Source organism: Narcine bancroftii, chromosome 2 (genome assembly GCF_036971445.1).
Source record: "Narcine bancroftii isolate sNarBan1 chromosome 2, sNarBan1.hap1, whole genome shotgun sequence".
Lineage (NCBI taxonomy): Eukaryota > Metazoa > Chordata > Chondrichthyes > Torpediniformes > Narcinidae > Narcine > Narcine bancroftii.
This window is the reverse complement of record NC_091470.1, coordinates 142,596,426-142,611,797: the sequence shown is the minus strand read 5'-3', so window position 1 is coordinate 142,611,797 and position 15,372 is coordinate 142,596,426. Positions and strand designations below refer to the sequence as shown.

At 40.7% G+C, this 15,372-nt stretch overlaps 2 protein-coding genes across 13 annotated transcripts in view; one reads left to right on the top strand and one right to left on the bottom strand.

The window, feature by feature from the left end:
• Positions 1-1,733: 1,733 nt before the first annotated feature.
• mul1 (mitochondrial E3 ubiquitin protein ligase 1) lies at positions 1,734-15,245 on the bottom strand. Its single transcript, XM_069915558.1, is given in 10 exon segments — positions 1,734-1,760; positions 2,583-2,623; positions 2,626-2,847; positions 2,850-2,983; positions 2,985-3,070; positions 3,072-3,135; positions 3,137-3,274; positions 5,652-5,688; positions 5,691-5,771; positions 15,065-15,245. Coding segments are annotated over 10 exon segments (1,011 nt in total).
• Positions 14,852-15,372, top strand: part of LOC138754289 (trypsin-3-like) — a 101,723-nt gene continuing 101,202 nt past the window's right edge. For 9 of the 12 annotated variants that reach the window (XR_011351631.1, XR_011351640.1, XR_011351639.1 and 6 more), the window contains exon 1: positions 14,853-15,372. The gene's annotated coding sequence lies outside the window, so the exon portion shown is untranslated. The other 3 variants (XR_011351642.1, XR_011351641.1, XM_069918328.1) reach the window with 2 other exon arrangements.

Genomic DNA, 15,372 nt, shown 5'->3' with positions numbered 1-15,372 from the left:
CCCCACCTGGTCTCCTTACTTGACCAAAGATACACTGGCTTTGGACGTGGTGTGGAGCAGGATCACCGGGTTGATTCTGGAAATGAACAGATTATCCGCTGACTCACTGAAGTTTAGAAGAATGAGGGGGGTAGTGAATCTGTGGAATCTCTGTCCAATAAAGCAGTAGAGACTGCTTGATTAAGACAAGAAGGGGAATTAAGGATGACAGTAAACAGGTGGGTAAATGGAACTGAATCCATGACCAAATCTCCCATGATCTTATTGAAAGGAAGAGCTGTCTCCACAGGCTAGATGGCTGATTCCTGCTCCTATTTCTTATGTTTATGTTATCATGAGTATCATGGCAGTAGGGGATTGAATAAGGTAGTTTCAAAGTCAATACCTCATACTGCGACATGGGCATTTTTCAGTTATGAATCCTGACACGAATGGTGGTTAATGATAGCAATTAGGGTGTCAAATCCATTCAGAGTCAGATCTGTATCATACAAAAAGCCCTCATCTAAATATTCACTGGTGTGATATGTAAACACTGTGCTCGGCAGTATTTGGAAACACTTTCTTCAATGTGCTTTGCACCTTTAGTCCCAAATCTGCAGTTAGCATATAATTTATATTTTTAATCAGCTCAATAAAATATTCATAAACTGGACCAATTAATTTCTGTACAAGTCATTCGATATATAATATAAAAACCAATGCTTTATGACCACAAAGTTATTGAAAAGGATGAATGAAGAAATACTAAAGAGCTTGTGATAGTACAGATTCTATCACCAATGTGTATATGTACAGATGGTCGTGTAGGATGACTCTGATTGGCTGAGAGTGTAGCCACACCTACTGGCAGGTCTTAAAGGGTTGCTCCTAGCCAGACCAGGTCATTCTGGACTGGTCGACCTACTTGTGATATGCTCCAGTTTTTTAGTTAATAAAAGCCTTGGTTTGGATCAACAAGTCTTTGGTTCTTCTGACGCGCATTACAGAGCTGTTAGAAGATAGACAGAAAAACATCAGAACAGACACAGCGTTGCTCCAAAGGGTTCAATCATCTAGTCCTAATGCCAGCAGCTCTGCACAGGCTTTAAATGGCCTTTTAAAGGAGTCAATGGTTTGTTTTAAAATCCTGCGATTGCAGTGTCTGGGCCCGAGATGGCAGCACCTATGATTGGCAGCAGCCATGAGGGGTTGCAGATTTAAGGGAAGCAGAGGACTGTGCAGGGCACCAGAAAACAGGGAGAACATCTCCCCATTTGAGCAGAGATGGTGACCAAGGCAGTTAGACAAGTGAGGAGCTCTGCAGCTGAAGAACACACAAACGGTGGCTGTTGGTGACTCGAGGAGAGGAACCCACACGAGCTGCTGGCAACTTGCAGTCAAAGGACTCAAACCAGGCTGCGGACTGCTGGAGACTGGCTGAAGGGGTACCGGGTATCAGAACTGGGACGCGAGAGTGTATTGCATTGAAGGTTCAGATATGGAGCTCAGGTTGCCGATGGTTTGGACTGAAGTCTGTACGGCTACAGGCTGCGATTGCGCTGGAGGTGAATCCACAGACACTCAGTGACTGGGGGGAGCCTCCTTTCCTTCCCTGTCTGACTAAGGGGAGTTTCTGTTGATGGCAAACCTTTGTCTGCCTTGCAGCCAACTAAAGGCAATTTTGTGTTGTATTACACCTGTTTCATTACATGACAAAAAAGAATCTTGAATCTTGTTAGATGCACCTTAGGTTAATTATAGGAATGAAAAATCAGTACCTGTACCAATAAAACACCATTTACATCAATTGTCTCAAATTTGATCCTTAACTTCAGCATTGTATAAGAGGAGGAGTGCAAGTTGAGGCAGCAAAATAAATGACAGTAATGTGCATAATTTAAAATAGACCCATGAAAATGAAAGATAGCACATAAGGAACAATCAAAGGTCAAATGACAGGAAGCAGAATCATTATGGAGATCACTGGTGAAAATGGATTGCAAGCTCCAACAACAATCATACTGAGTGTTAATTAGTTGTGGCTGAGGTGTTTATCTTCATACACATTAGACAAATCAAACTGGGAAAGGAGGTTGGAAATGCATCGAATTCCTGCAGCAATATCAAGGTGTCAACTTGGAACTGGGATGTTTCAGACAATGTCACAAGTACTGAACCCAGTCTGATTAGTAATTTCACAATAAGGGGCTAGGGAAAAGTGGTCACAATATTTTAGAATCTGACCAAGTTCAACCATGATCCTCAATGAAAAAAATCTGCAGGTCGGAGGGTCATGATGGCCAACTCCATTGAGAAATAGATTAAAAAGGTCTGCAAATGAATGAACAATGAGAAGGAATATTTAATTATATTCAATAAATGTACATTCAATTGAAAAACAAGTTCTGCAAGAGAGATGATACACCCAAGGCTAGAAAAAGAGATGAAGGACATAAAAGTGTCAATGAAGAAAAACTACAGATACTGGGATCAAGTGAAAAAATGGTGGAGCGTTCAGAGGAAATAAAAGACAGTTCAATGATTTGGGCCGGAGCCCTTCATCAGAAGTGTAGACAATGTTTAGTTATTGTACAACAGACTATTCCCGAAATGGGATCCTTACAAATGGGACATGTTTTCAGAGGGGGGAGGCTTCATAACAATCATCACATGAAGAAATATGTCCACACCGCAGGTACACACAGTTCTACTCTCTGATAAGGCAGACGATGCAGGCATTTTGAGAAACCTCATCTTCCTGTAAATCAAGCTCCTGAATGCACTATCTCCTCATTGCCAGCTCGTCTTCATGCTGCCTTTCCTGTTTCATCATACTCTGCCACCAGAGTATGAAAAATATGGCAGACAGGTTCCCATTCCAAATATGACAGTCAGGACTTTCCATTGTTTTACTTTGGACTCATGCTTTTCAACTAGGGACTCAAAGGTGAGCTTGCAAAGGTAATACTGCAGTCCTTGCTTTGGAGGCTGAAGCTTAATAATTATTGTCTAAAACTAGTTCACTCTCCCCAGTTACTGTATCACCAACTCTGAGCAATTGTTCCATCTCAGTGATGCCCCTTGGCCGTTAAACTGCTGACGTAATGAGCAACAACATTAGGACGTGTCTGCACTACAGGGTGGAATGTTTGAGACAGTTTCCAGGTTGAGTTCAGATGACTCCAAAGGTTTCATTACTCTCACTGACATATTGGAGTTGCTATCAGATAGTAGTACAAGGTCAAAGGGTACAGTATTTATCCTCTGATGAATGATCTTTTCACAGTCATTCCTATTGAAGGCAAATTGACCGGCAATTTATCCACTCAAAACTGATAGTAAAGGGATATAAACAGCGACCATTATTCATGCACTCTCTCCTCATTAAACATGGCCACTTCACTTATTTACATTGGTTCCAAGAAAAAAGAACATTTTCCCAATTGCATTCTTTACCTTGTTTTTTTTTCCAAAATTCATTATTGGCATGGAAACAATTAAATGAGGTTATTCTCTTCAGTGACTCAGAAGCAAATTAAGGGTTGATGAATCCATGTCGATTGAGCAATCTCTGGAACAAATTCCATCAAGGAAAGCAGACAAACTCCACTCCTGGAGACTTCGCTGTAGTGTAACAGAGTTAGTCAGAGCAATTATTTGAAGCAACAAGTGCACCAAAACAGGTACCAAAGGAACCTGAAGAGAAATCATTGCTTGGCTTTCACTGTGCTGGGCAGTGAGTACAAGAGTAAGGAAGTCATATTGCAGCAATATGAATCTTTGATTAGGCCACACTTGGAGTGCTATGTGCAATTCTGGATGTCCCATTACAGGAAGGACGTGGTGGATTCAGAAAGTGTATCGGAAAGATTTAGAAGGATGTTGTCTGGTTTAGAGGGTATGGGAGAGGTTGGACAAAATTGGGGAGAAACCTGACAGAGGTTTGTAAAATGAGAGTGGACAGTCAGAATCTTTTCTTAGGATAAAAATGTCACATACTGGAGCACATGTGTTTTAAATGGTGGGGGTGGGGGGGAGGGTTAGGAGTTGCAATTCTTTTCAAAAATGGTGGTACCTGGGCAGAGCTGCCATTCACAGTGGGGGAAGCAGATGAAATAGTGGTAGTTTAGAGACCGCTGGATAGGTACATGAATATGTTTGGAACAGAGGGAAATGCATAATGTACAAGCAGCAGAGTTTTAGTGTTTGGACACTGTGAACCAGCATGCTGTTCGTGTGCTGGCGTAAGTTCCACGGCCTATGGTCTATGCAAACCAGCACTGCTTCATTGAATGAAATGCAGTACTATTCTTTCTTTCTTTCTTCTGTTGATTTTGAGATTGGATGTATCAAATGATATGGATAATGCCATGTTTACAGAAATAAATCTGTTCAAATATCAAAGGGGACTTTATTACCAACATTCTAACTAAATTAAGGTATTAACCCAGCTTTAATTTGAAAAATGTAACTTAACTGTTTCGTCATCTCCCCCATCTTTTCTAAGCTGAACTGAATCTACTCAAGCAAGAAACAGCTTTGAAACTACTCACACATTTTATTCACGATTCTAAGCATTAATTTCATAGACAACATTTAAACAATAAATTTTCACCCATTTAAGTTGTTTAAAAAAGGTCAGGTTTTCAATAAATTGGCAATTTTTCCACAAATCGTAGTCTATACCTTTGAGGGTACAGTATTTAAAATGAGGTTTGCAAGTATATTCAGGCATTGCAGACTACTTGTGGTTCATAGTGGAACAACATACACTACTCTGCTTTAACCTTCAGAGCATCTTTTTTTTTGTGGTTTAAATATTTTTTTTTAATATTTTTTTATTTTTCACATTGTGAACCATATCAACCAAAATACATACAAACATTTCCCTCTTAAATATACACAGTGGCATTTCTCCCCTTTTTTCCCCCCCTACCTTCCCTCCCCCCTTCCCACCCCCTCTAAAACCAATAAATATTCAACATATACAATACAATAAAACCATTAAACAATGTCATCACACAATGAAAATAAACAAGAAAAATGTGTCATCTACTTTTACACACTGGATCAAGTAGTTTTGTCTTTTTATCATTTTAGGGGGGTGGAGGTCTGAGGCAAGCCCTCTCTGTTATGTTCCATGTACGGCTCCTAAATTTGTTCAAATAATGTGACTTTATTTTTTAAATTATGTTATTTTTTTTCCAATGGAATACATTTATTCATTTCTATCTACCATTGCTGTACTCTCAGGCTCTCTTCTGATTTCCAAGTTGGCATTATACATTTTTTTTCTACAGCTAAGGCTATCATAATAAATCTTTTTTGCGCTTCATCCAGTTTGAGGCCTAATTCTTTACATATATTACTTAGAAGAAAGATTTCCTTCAGAGCACCTTTGAGGAACATAGTTGTAAACTGATTTTTTTTAACCCCTCCAATAATTGTCTGATGTGTAAATGTTCCTTATATCTCAGCAAATTTATTCCTAAATATGTGGAGCTAAAAATTAAAGTATGATTTGCAGTCTCAAGTTGCAGAATAACAATTAAGGATGCTGCCTCTAGATTTAAAAATAATTGCTTAGCAAGCCAGGAATTATCCACAACTTGACAGACCGAGGCTTATTCTTTCTGACGTTGCCTACCCTCCTTTAATGACACACTTACCAAAGGTGTATAGTCCGATTCCATACGGCATTATGCTTTTTAAAACCAACCAGTGTATTACCCCTTTGCAATCACCCACAAACTGGCTATTCAGGGTCTTGTTGACAGGTGTAACCAAACCTAAAGCGAAAAAAACAAATTTGAATACCAATTAGCAGGTACTTGAGCAAACTGCTTTACAATGTGTGAGCACTCACCAACACAGCATGACAAATCATAACAACATCTTCCACTACTTCATGTTACAATATAGAATTGTAAACATTGCTGTCTGAGGTACCTCACCCCTCAAGCTGCCATCATGGAGGAGTCACGTGATGGAGTAGTGGCCAGTAGGAGAATACCAGCCCTCTGCAGAAAAGAAGAAATAAAGTGAAGAAAACACAAAACACAACAAATAAAGGATAAAGTTGTGGAGAAAAGAAAGAAAATGGCACCCACAAGGAAAAAGTAAAAACAACGGGAAAAAAAGAAGAAAAGACGCCAGAAGAGAAAGAAGGCCTTATCTGCATGAAGAGACAGGGAGCCGTCGTGGAGAAAAGAGCCCGTTCCCCAAGGTTGGTGACGACCCCGCAGAGTTGTGACATCCCGACCGCTGGTCTGCAAAAATGGCTCTCTGAGCCAAACAGAAGTGCGCAATGCGCACAGTAAGGAAAAAAGAAAACACCGACGGGAGGGGGTCCCAGCTGAGGAACGAACTAACACAGCGCGACCAGCTGAGGGATGCCCAACATCAGGGCTCTCAGCTGGAAGAAGAGGAAAGCGACAGGAAAGGGAGTGATAGGAAAGAAGAACAGCAACAGGAGGCCCAACAGATAACTAGTCCAGAAGAAGAGGACCAACAGCAAGAAGCCATGCAAAATAACGCCCAGCAAAGTGAGGCAAGCAGCTCAACAAGAAAGTCAGAAGAGACACAGATACAAGGAAGAGAAGTAGAAGACACAAACACCGAAGAAGAGGAAGAAGACCAAGCTCTGCACAGAGGAATAGAAGGTAAAATAGATGGACAGAATATAGATAAAGTTTTTTTTCAAGAACAAATGAGAGCATTATAAGAATGGTTGACATTAGAATTTAGTGAAATTAAAAGTACAGAAGAAGAAATGAGTAGAATAGAGCTGGTCATAACAGAAATAGGGAAAAGAGTAGAAATTGTGGAAGAATGAGAAACGGCTGTAGAAATGGAAGTGAACGACTTAAGAATAAAATTGGAAGAAAGTGACAAAAAAGTTAAAGTGTCACAAGAGTTGTTAGCTCAGAAGATGGATATAATGGAAAACTATAGTAGGCGAAACAACATAAAGATAGTGGGCCTAAAGGAAAATGGAGAAGGCACAGATATGAAGGAATTTATAAAAGAATGGATCCCAAAGAATGGATTCCTAGGAATCCCAGAAATACAGGAAGAATGGAAATAGAAAGGGCACACAGAACACTAGCCCCGAAACCACAGATACATAAAAAACCAAGATCCGTTTTAGTAAAATTTCTGAGATACATGACAAGAGAAAATATACTGGAGAGGGCAAGGAATAAAATTAGAGAAGACAAAAAAACCATTGGAATACAAGGATCAAAAAATATTTTTTTACCCAGTCATAAGTTTTGAACTCCTAAAGGAAGGAGTTTAACACAGCAAAAAAGGCTATAAATTTATGTTAAGATATCCAGCTGTGCTTAAAATATTTATCACAGGGGAGCAAAACAGACTGTTCTCAGATCTGGAGAAAGCACGAGAATTTGCAGAACGCCTGCAGGACAGAAGTTGAGATGAAGAGATGTAACAAGAAAGAAGATCGACGACAAACTACATATAAATATGTAAAAATAGTGTATAAGAACTAAAGAAGGGAAAGAAAAGGGAAAAAAGGAAGTAAGGGGGAAAAAGAGGGTGAGCTTTGTTATATGTGAAGATAAAAGTCTTTTCTGGAGGGGGTTGGGTGGGAGAGAATAACAGTCACTGCAAAATCAGTTGACGGTTGCGAGCGGGTTCGCAATCCAAATGGAAAGGGGAGTTGTGGTTGCCCGGCAAGGGACAAGGGGAAACTCAGAGGAGGGGAATGGACATTTGGGGTTAAGGGAATTTTCGATCTGGGATTTGTTGAAGTATTTTATGTTTTAAATGTGTTGTCATACATTGAGTTCAAAAAGGGAAAACTGAGAGATGAAAATGGAGAGAAGGGGGAAGGTGGTGGTGAGGAAGCGGAAATGATCCAGCAGGGAGGTATGTAATGATAAAGTGTCAGATATATTCAGAATACTGGAATTTTCTCAATATATATGAACATAATGAAGAGGATCAAAAGTTTATGCAAGATATTTTTTTGAAGATTGTAGATATGCAGGGGAATATATTGATAGGAGGGGATTTTAACCTTAATTTGGACCCAAAGTTGGATAAAACTGGACAAAAGACTAGCAAAAAGAATAAAGTGGCCAAATTTATGGTTAAATCAATGCAGGAAATGAAACTTATGGATATATGGAGGAGGCAGCACCCAAGGGAGAAGGAATACTCATATTATTCAAGTAGGCATAAAACATACTCAAGGATTGAAATGTTTTTGTTGTCAGCCCTTATTCAAGGGAGAGTTAGGAAAACTGAATACAAAGCTAGATTGCTATCTGATCACTCACCCCTGTTATTAGCAATAGAACTGGAGGAAATCCCACCAAGAATATATAGATGGAGATTAAACTCCATGTTACTTAAAAGACAGGAATTTAGAGAAAATTTATTGAACGCCAAATTAAAATGTACTTTGAAATAAATACGGAATCAGTGAAAGACAAATTTATATTATGGGATGCAATGAAAGCCTTCATTAGAGGGCAGATAATAAGTTATGTCTTTGGCTTGGCTTCGTGGACGAAGATTTATGAAGGGGGTAAAAGTCCACGTCAGCTGCAGGCTCGTTTGTGGCTGACAAGTCCGATGCGGGACAGGCAGACACGGTTGCAGCGGCTGCAGGGGAAAAATGGTTGGTTGGGGTTGGGTGTTGGGTTTTTCCTCCTTTGCCTTTTGTCAGTGAGGTGGGCTCTGCGGTCTTCTTCAAAGGAGGTTGCTGCCCGCCAAACTGTGAGGTGCCAAGATGCACGGTTTGAGGCGATATCAGCCCACTGGCGGTGGTCAATGTGGCAGGCACCAAGAGATTTCTTTAGGCAGTCCTTGTACCTTTTCTTTGGTGCACCTCTGTCACGGTGGCCAGTGGAGAGCTCGCCATATAACACGATCTTGGGAAGGCGATGGTCCTCCATTCTGGAGACGTGACCCACCCAGCGCAGCTGGATCTTCAGCAGCGTGGACTCGATGCTGTCGACCTCTGCCATCTCGAGTACTTCGACGTTAGGGATGAAAGCGCTCCAATGGATGTTGAGGATGGAGTGGAGACAACGCTGGTGGAAGCGTTCTAGGAGCCGTAGGTGATGCGGGTAGAGGACCCATGATTCGGAGCCGAACAGGAGTGTGGGTATGACAACGGCTCTGTATACGCTTATCTTTGTGAGGTTTTTCAGTTGGTTGTTTTTCCAGACTCTTTTGTGCAGTCTTCCAAAGGCGCTATTTGCCTTGCTCAAACTATAGGGGAATCACGCTGCTCTCCATTGCAGGCAAAATCTTCGCTAGGATTCTACTTAATAGAATAATACCTAGTGTCGCCGAGAATATTCTCCCAGAATCACAGTGCGGCTTTCGCGCAAACAGAGGAACTACTCACATGGTCTTTGCCCTCAGACAGCTCCAAGAAAAGTGCAGAGAACAAAACAAAGGACTCTACATCACCTTTGTTGACCTCACCAAAGCCTTCGACACCGTGAGCAGGAAAGGGCTTTGGCAAATACTAGAGCGCATTGGATGTCCCCCAAAGTTCCTCAACATGATTATCCAACTGCACGAAAATCAATAAGGTCGGGTCAGATACAGCAATGAGCTCTCTGAACCCTTCTCCATTAACAATGGCGTGAAGCAAGGCTGTGTTCTCGCACCAACCCTCTTTTCAATCTTCTTCAGCATGATGCTGAACCAAGCCATGAAAGACCCCAACAATGAAGACGCTGTTTACATCCGGTACCGCACGGATGGCAGTCTCTTCAATCTGAGGCGCCTGCAAGCTCACACCAAGACACAAGAGAAACTTGTCCGTGAACTACTCTTTGCAGACAATGCCGCTTTAGTTGCCCATTCAGAGCCAGCTCTTCAGCGCTTGACGTCCTGCTTTGCGGAAACTGCCAAAGTGTTTGGCCTGGAAGTCAGCCTGAAGAAAACTGAGGTCCTCCATCAGCCAGCTCCCCACCATGACTACCAGCCCCCCCACATCTCCATCGGGCACACAAAACTCAAAACGGTCAACCAGTTTACCTATCTCGGCTGCACCATTTCATCAGATGCAAGGATCGACAATAAGTTATGTAACTAAGATGAAAAAGGACTACAATCAGGAAATAGAACAGTTGGAAAGGGAGATAGTAAGTACAGAAAAAGAACTAGCAACAAGGGAAGATATAACAAAAAGAAGAGAATTGGCAGACAAAAAAATAAAATACAGATCATTACAAACGTATGAGGTGGACAAGAACATAATGAAAATAAATCAAAAGTATTATGAGCTAGGAGAAAAAATACACAAAATATTAGCTTGGCAACTTAAAACAGAGCAAGATAAAAGAACTGTATTGGCATCAAGGAAAAAGGACAAACAAATTACATATAATCCAATGGAGATTAATGAGAATTTTAAGGAATTTTATGAACAATTATACCACACTGAGAACGAGGGGAAGGAAGACAAAATAGAAGAGTTTTTAGCTAAAATTGAACTGCCAAAATTGCAAGGAGCAAAACAAGTTGATAAAACCATTTGAAATAGAGAAAATTCAGGATATATTTAAAAAAGCTGCGAACAATAAAACGCCTGGAGAGGATGGATTCCCAATAGAATTCTATAAAACATTTAAATAGTTATTAATTCCTCCTCTCCTGGAAGTAATGAACCAAGTAGAAGAAACACAAAACTTGCCAGATTCATGTAAGACAGCAATAATTACAGTAATACCAAAGATGGGGAAGGATCCACTAACACCAGCATCATATAGACTAATATCTCTACTTAATTCAGATTATAAGATAATAGCAAAATTATTAGCAAACAGATTGGTCGGCTGTGTACCAAAAATAGTAAAACAAGATCAAACTGGATTTATTAAGAAAAGACGAACAGCAGATAATGTCTGTAAATTTATTAATTTAATTCATGCAGTTCAAGGAAATAAGATACCAACAGTGGCTGTTGCTTTAGACGCAGAAAAAGCCTTTGACAGGGTAGAATGGAATTATATATTCAAAGTATTACAGAGGTTCAACCTACCAGAAAAATATATTAATTGGATTAAAGCATTATATAATGGACCATTGGTGAAGGTAACAGTAAATGGATATGTATCAAACCAACTTAAATTAAGTAGGTCAGCTAGGCAGGGATGTCCATTATCTCCCTCACTGTTCGCTTTACCAATAGAACCATTGGCACTGATAAGAACAGAAAACAAAATAAAAGGGATAAAAATAAAGGAGGAGTACAAAATCAGTTTATTTGCAGATGACATCATAGTATACTTAACAGAACCAGAAATATCAATAAAAGAACTACATAAGAAATTGAAGGAATATGGAGAAATTTCGGGATACAAGATCAATACAAATAAAAGTGAAGAGATGCCAATGAGTTATGTGGATTATACTGAATTTAAAAAAGAATCACCATTTAAATGGCAAACACAAGCAATCCGATACCTAGGTATTAGATTAGATAACAATTTAAGCCACCTATACAAATTAAATTTTCAGCCATTAATGAAGAAATTACAGGAAGACTTAGAACACTGAAAAGAATTGCCACTAACATTGATAGGGAAGGTAAATTCCATTAAAACGAATGTCTTCCCAAGGATACAATACTTATTTCAATCGTTACCAATTCTCTTAACAGAGAAATTCTTCAATGAACTAAAGGAAATAATAAGGAAATTCTTACGGAAAGGGGGGAAACCAAGGATAGCACTAGATAAATTAACAGAGTGGTACAAACAAGGTAGTTTGCAGTTACCAAATTTTAAAAATTATTATAAAGCTGCCATCATCATCACTACTCTCAGCACAGACATCAATGCAAAAGTCCCAAAATCTGGACTGCTTGGTGACTAAGTTGGTCTAAGTTTTCCGGATTCGTGGGCAGTACTTTTAAAATTCAAATTCAAGGTCAATAATCAGGTACTGTAAATTTTGATAACTTATTAATTAAACATCTTTTCATTTAAAATCCAAAGTACTTTTTTTACATTTCCGCAACTTCCGCGTGGTCATTTGTTGCCACTGTGCATCTGTGGTGCTTACGCACGCATGCATGCACACACAAGCCGAGAGTTTTCAAGAAGTCCGGATTCTCAGCTGGTCCAGATTTCTGGAGTTTTACTGTACTGTGAACTTCAGAGCTTACTTGATTTTGTGTTTGAAAAAGAGCTGGTGCTTTTAAAAGCAAATGTTTAAGCATCTTGATGAATGACGAACCTTAAAGACCCTCTCTTAATCCAAATAATTAAGTTTACAAGTGTGACTCTCATTCCCTAAGTAAATAAATGCTGAAAATCTTTTAAAATATTTGTACCCTGTGTAGTTACATTTTCCACATATGTTGTGGCACTTTTTCTCACTCTCTCAATCCCAATAGCAGTCTCTATCCTCAACGACCCCCACCGCCCAGGCCATGCCTCTTCACTCTGCTACCATCAAGAAAAATGTACAGGAGCATGAAGACAAACACTCAGTGGCTCAAAGAGAGCTTCTTCCCCGCCATCAGATTCCTGAATGAACAATGAACCACAGACACTAGTTTACTTTGTCTTTTTCTTGCACTATTTTTATTTATTTTGTAATGCAGTTTATATAAATGTTTGCACTGTGATGCTGCCAAAAAAACAATGAATTTCATGATGTTCATGACAATAAATACTGATTCTGACTTCCAACCTTCAATCATTTTGTTTCCTGAACTTTGTTTTAATCCATTTTTCCTTGATCTGTAGATTTTTTTAGGCTAGCAGCAAGAAATTCTTCAAAACAATAATTTTTTAAAACTCTTACTTAACCCTAAATTTAACCCCAACTATGCACAAACATATATATATATATATATATATGTGTGTGTGTATGGATTACCAAAACCATTACAGTTTAGGCATAATTCTGAAAAATCAAATTCAAAGTTCAGTCTTGGAAATCTTGTGTTGAATCTCAGAACTTTAAAAACTGCTGTTCAGAAGTAATTACGTTGTTGAGACACCGTCATCAGACTTTTCAAAACTCCAGAATTCTTGTTGCGTTGCTTTCAGAGAAATGTTTCTTCATACAAATGATCTGTCACACTTCCCCCTTTCTTGTGGTTACGAATCTTGTGACTTCCACGATGCTTTCACAGAACCAGGCAAAAGTCAGGTGAAGTAATCATCAAAATGGTCATGATCCAGATGCAAGAATGATCTTGCTTTCTTTACCCAGACATGGATCAGTCAGAAGTGACCATTACAATGGCCGCAGAAGCACTGCTCTCTCTTTTGACAAAGAGAGGCAGCCAAAGTGGCCATATTCCTTCAAAGTTACTTGAATTCTGCCTTCAGAGGACTCTGGTTTGATACTAAAGGCAGTTTTTCAAGTGTCTTTATCACATGACTTGCTTGAGCAATACATGGGTTTTAGGTTTTATTTTTCCAAACACGAGTCAACAAGCAGATGGCCCCTTCTGTTTAAACAGGCGTCACTTTGAGTAAACTATCCATGGTTTCAGGTTTTCAATGGAACAATAATAAGGCTTTTATGTCTCTGATCTTAGGTGCCCTGGCATCTGCTTCAAAATGGTATTCTGTGTGTCTTTCCAGTTTCCAAACCCCCACAGTAACTCTCTAAAATATAAAAATACAGATTAAAAAAAACATAAGCATGTAATGTGTTACTCAGCATGAATTTCCGGTTTTGATAGGTTGCGAAGCCTCGCTGTTTCTTGCCTTGTTCATAGGGAACACCATGTTGGTCAAGACGTAGGATCAGAAGAAACTTCTAGCAGTCAAAATTACACATTTTATCCACCTTTCTCTTTAGAAAGCTACCACGGAATTTTCCACTGTCCTTCCAGCCAGTGCACTGATACTCAAAATCCTCTCGGCAATAATTTATTTCGATCCAATTTAAATTCCATTTAGGCCATGAAATCAATTGCCTTGGTGAAAACCATATCATCTGACTGAAAGCAAAATAAAAACACTTGTTTTGGAGTTGCTTCTCAGTAGATCAAACTGAGAGCGACAATAATGTTCCTCATAAATCTTCACATACTCCTGGGCTGACAATTTCATTTTGACAAAGGTTTTACATTTCCAACTGATGAGATAATAATGGTGGCAATTCAAAATGATGTAAAAGCTGCAGTTGTGAAAACATGGTGAGATGGGGAGCTGGATCATTAATACAAATAAAGATTAGTGTTTCAGGGAGATGGGCAACATTCTGTTAATGAAAACTCTTGTGTCCAACCCAATATCCTGCTGGTTCAGCCCACATGCTATGCATCTCTCTGCTTATGATGGCAAAATCATATTCAGTTTGGAAGCAGCAGAGTTACTGAAATGAAACCTAATAATGCTTGGAGCTTAGTGGGATGTGAAGGGAGGGAGGAGAACCGATTATGAGAGGAAGATAACTGCATGAGGGGAAAAGTTGGGAGTAAATATCTTTGCATGAACCCGAGCCCATAGAAAAGGGAATTTCTCTTCCAATGCAATCACCCCAACTCCAGAACATTGCTCAAGCATCTATCTCCATCTGCTTTCATAATATTCCTTCCACCTTGAGGCCTGGGGAGGTTCACTGATCATGGGGTTGGTCACAGGAGTAACCAGGTCAGCCGTTTTGCTGTTCAAGCCGCCGGTCAACACGGCCTGGGTCAGTTTAACTGGGTTCCCTGACGACCTCCGAGTGAGGGCTTTGGACGACGCTGACTGGGTCTGACCCAGTGGGGTACTCACTGTGCAAATTGCCCGGTTAACCCCATTTTACAAGGCAGTTTGAAAGCACCTATTAACACAACTTCTTCACCTTGAATTATTCAGAGTAGGGGAGCAACGGACGGGCCCCCAGACGAGCTGCGGGGTCCGGCCCGGGGTGGGGGGGGAGGGGCCGCCCCTCCCATTACTGCCCCGGGTCCGCGCTGATTGGAGGGAAGTGCGCGGGGACGGGGATGAGTCTGACCTGCAGGCCCAGGGGATGAGGGGAACTGGGGCCCGGGCAGATCGGACAGTGGTGCGCGCCCGGTGGAGTCTCCAGTAACACAGCACGAGCGCCACTGCCACCACATGACCGACCTGCTTACCCGGCCCCTGAGCTGGAGCCTCCGCGCCGGGCGACCACGCCCCCGTGTTAGAATCTCCGCCTCTGGGCTGGAGTCTGCGTCCTGTCCCCGCCCCTTGGGCTGGAAGCCCCGCCCCTGAACCATTTGTCCTGCCTTGCAGTCGCTCACCTGGACCTGACCTGACGTTGCTGTGTGACGTCATACGACGTCGATGCTATGAGAAGCACCTTTGTCTCCAGGCGCCTCGCAACTTGACGCCGGGCCTAGGCGACCGTTCACTGAAGATGCTGCGGGACCTGCTGGCTTCCCCAGCACAGTTCTAACACGCT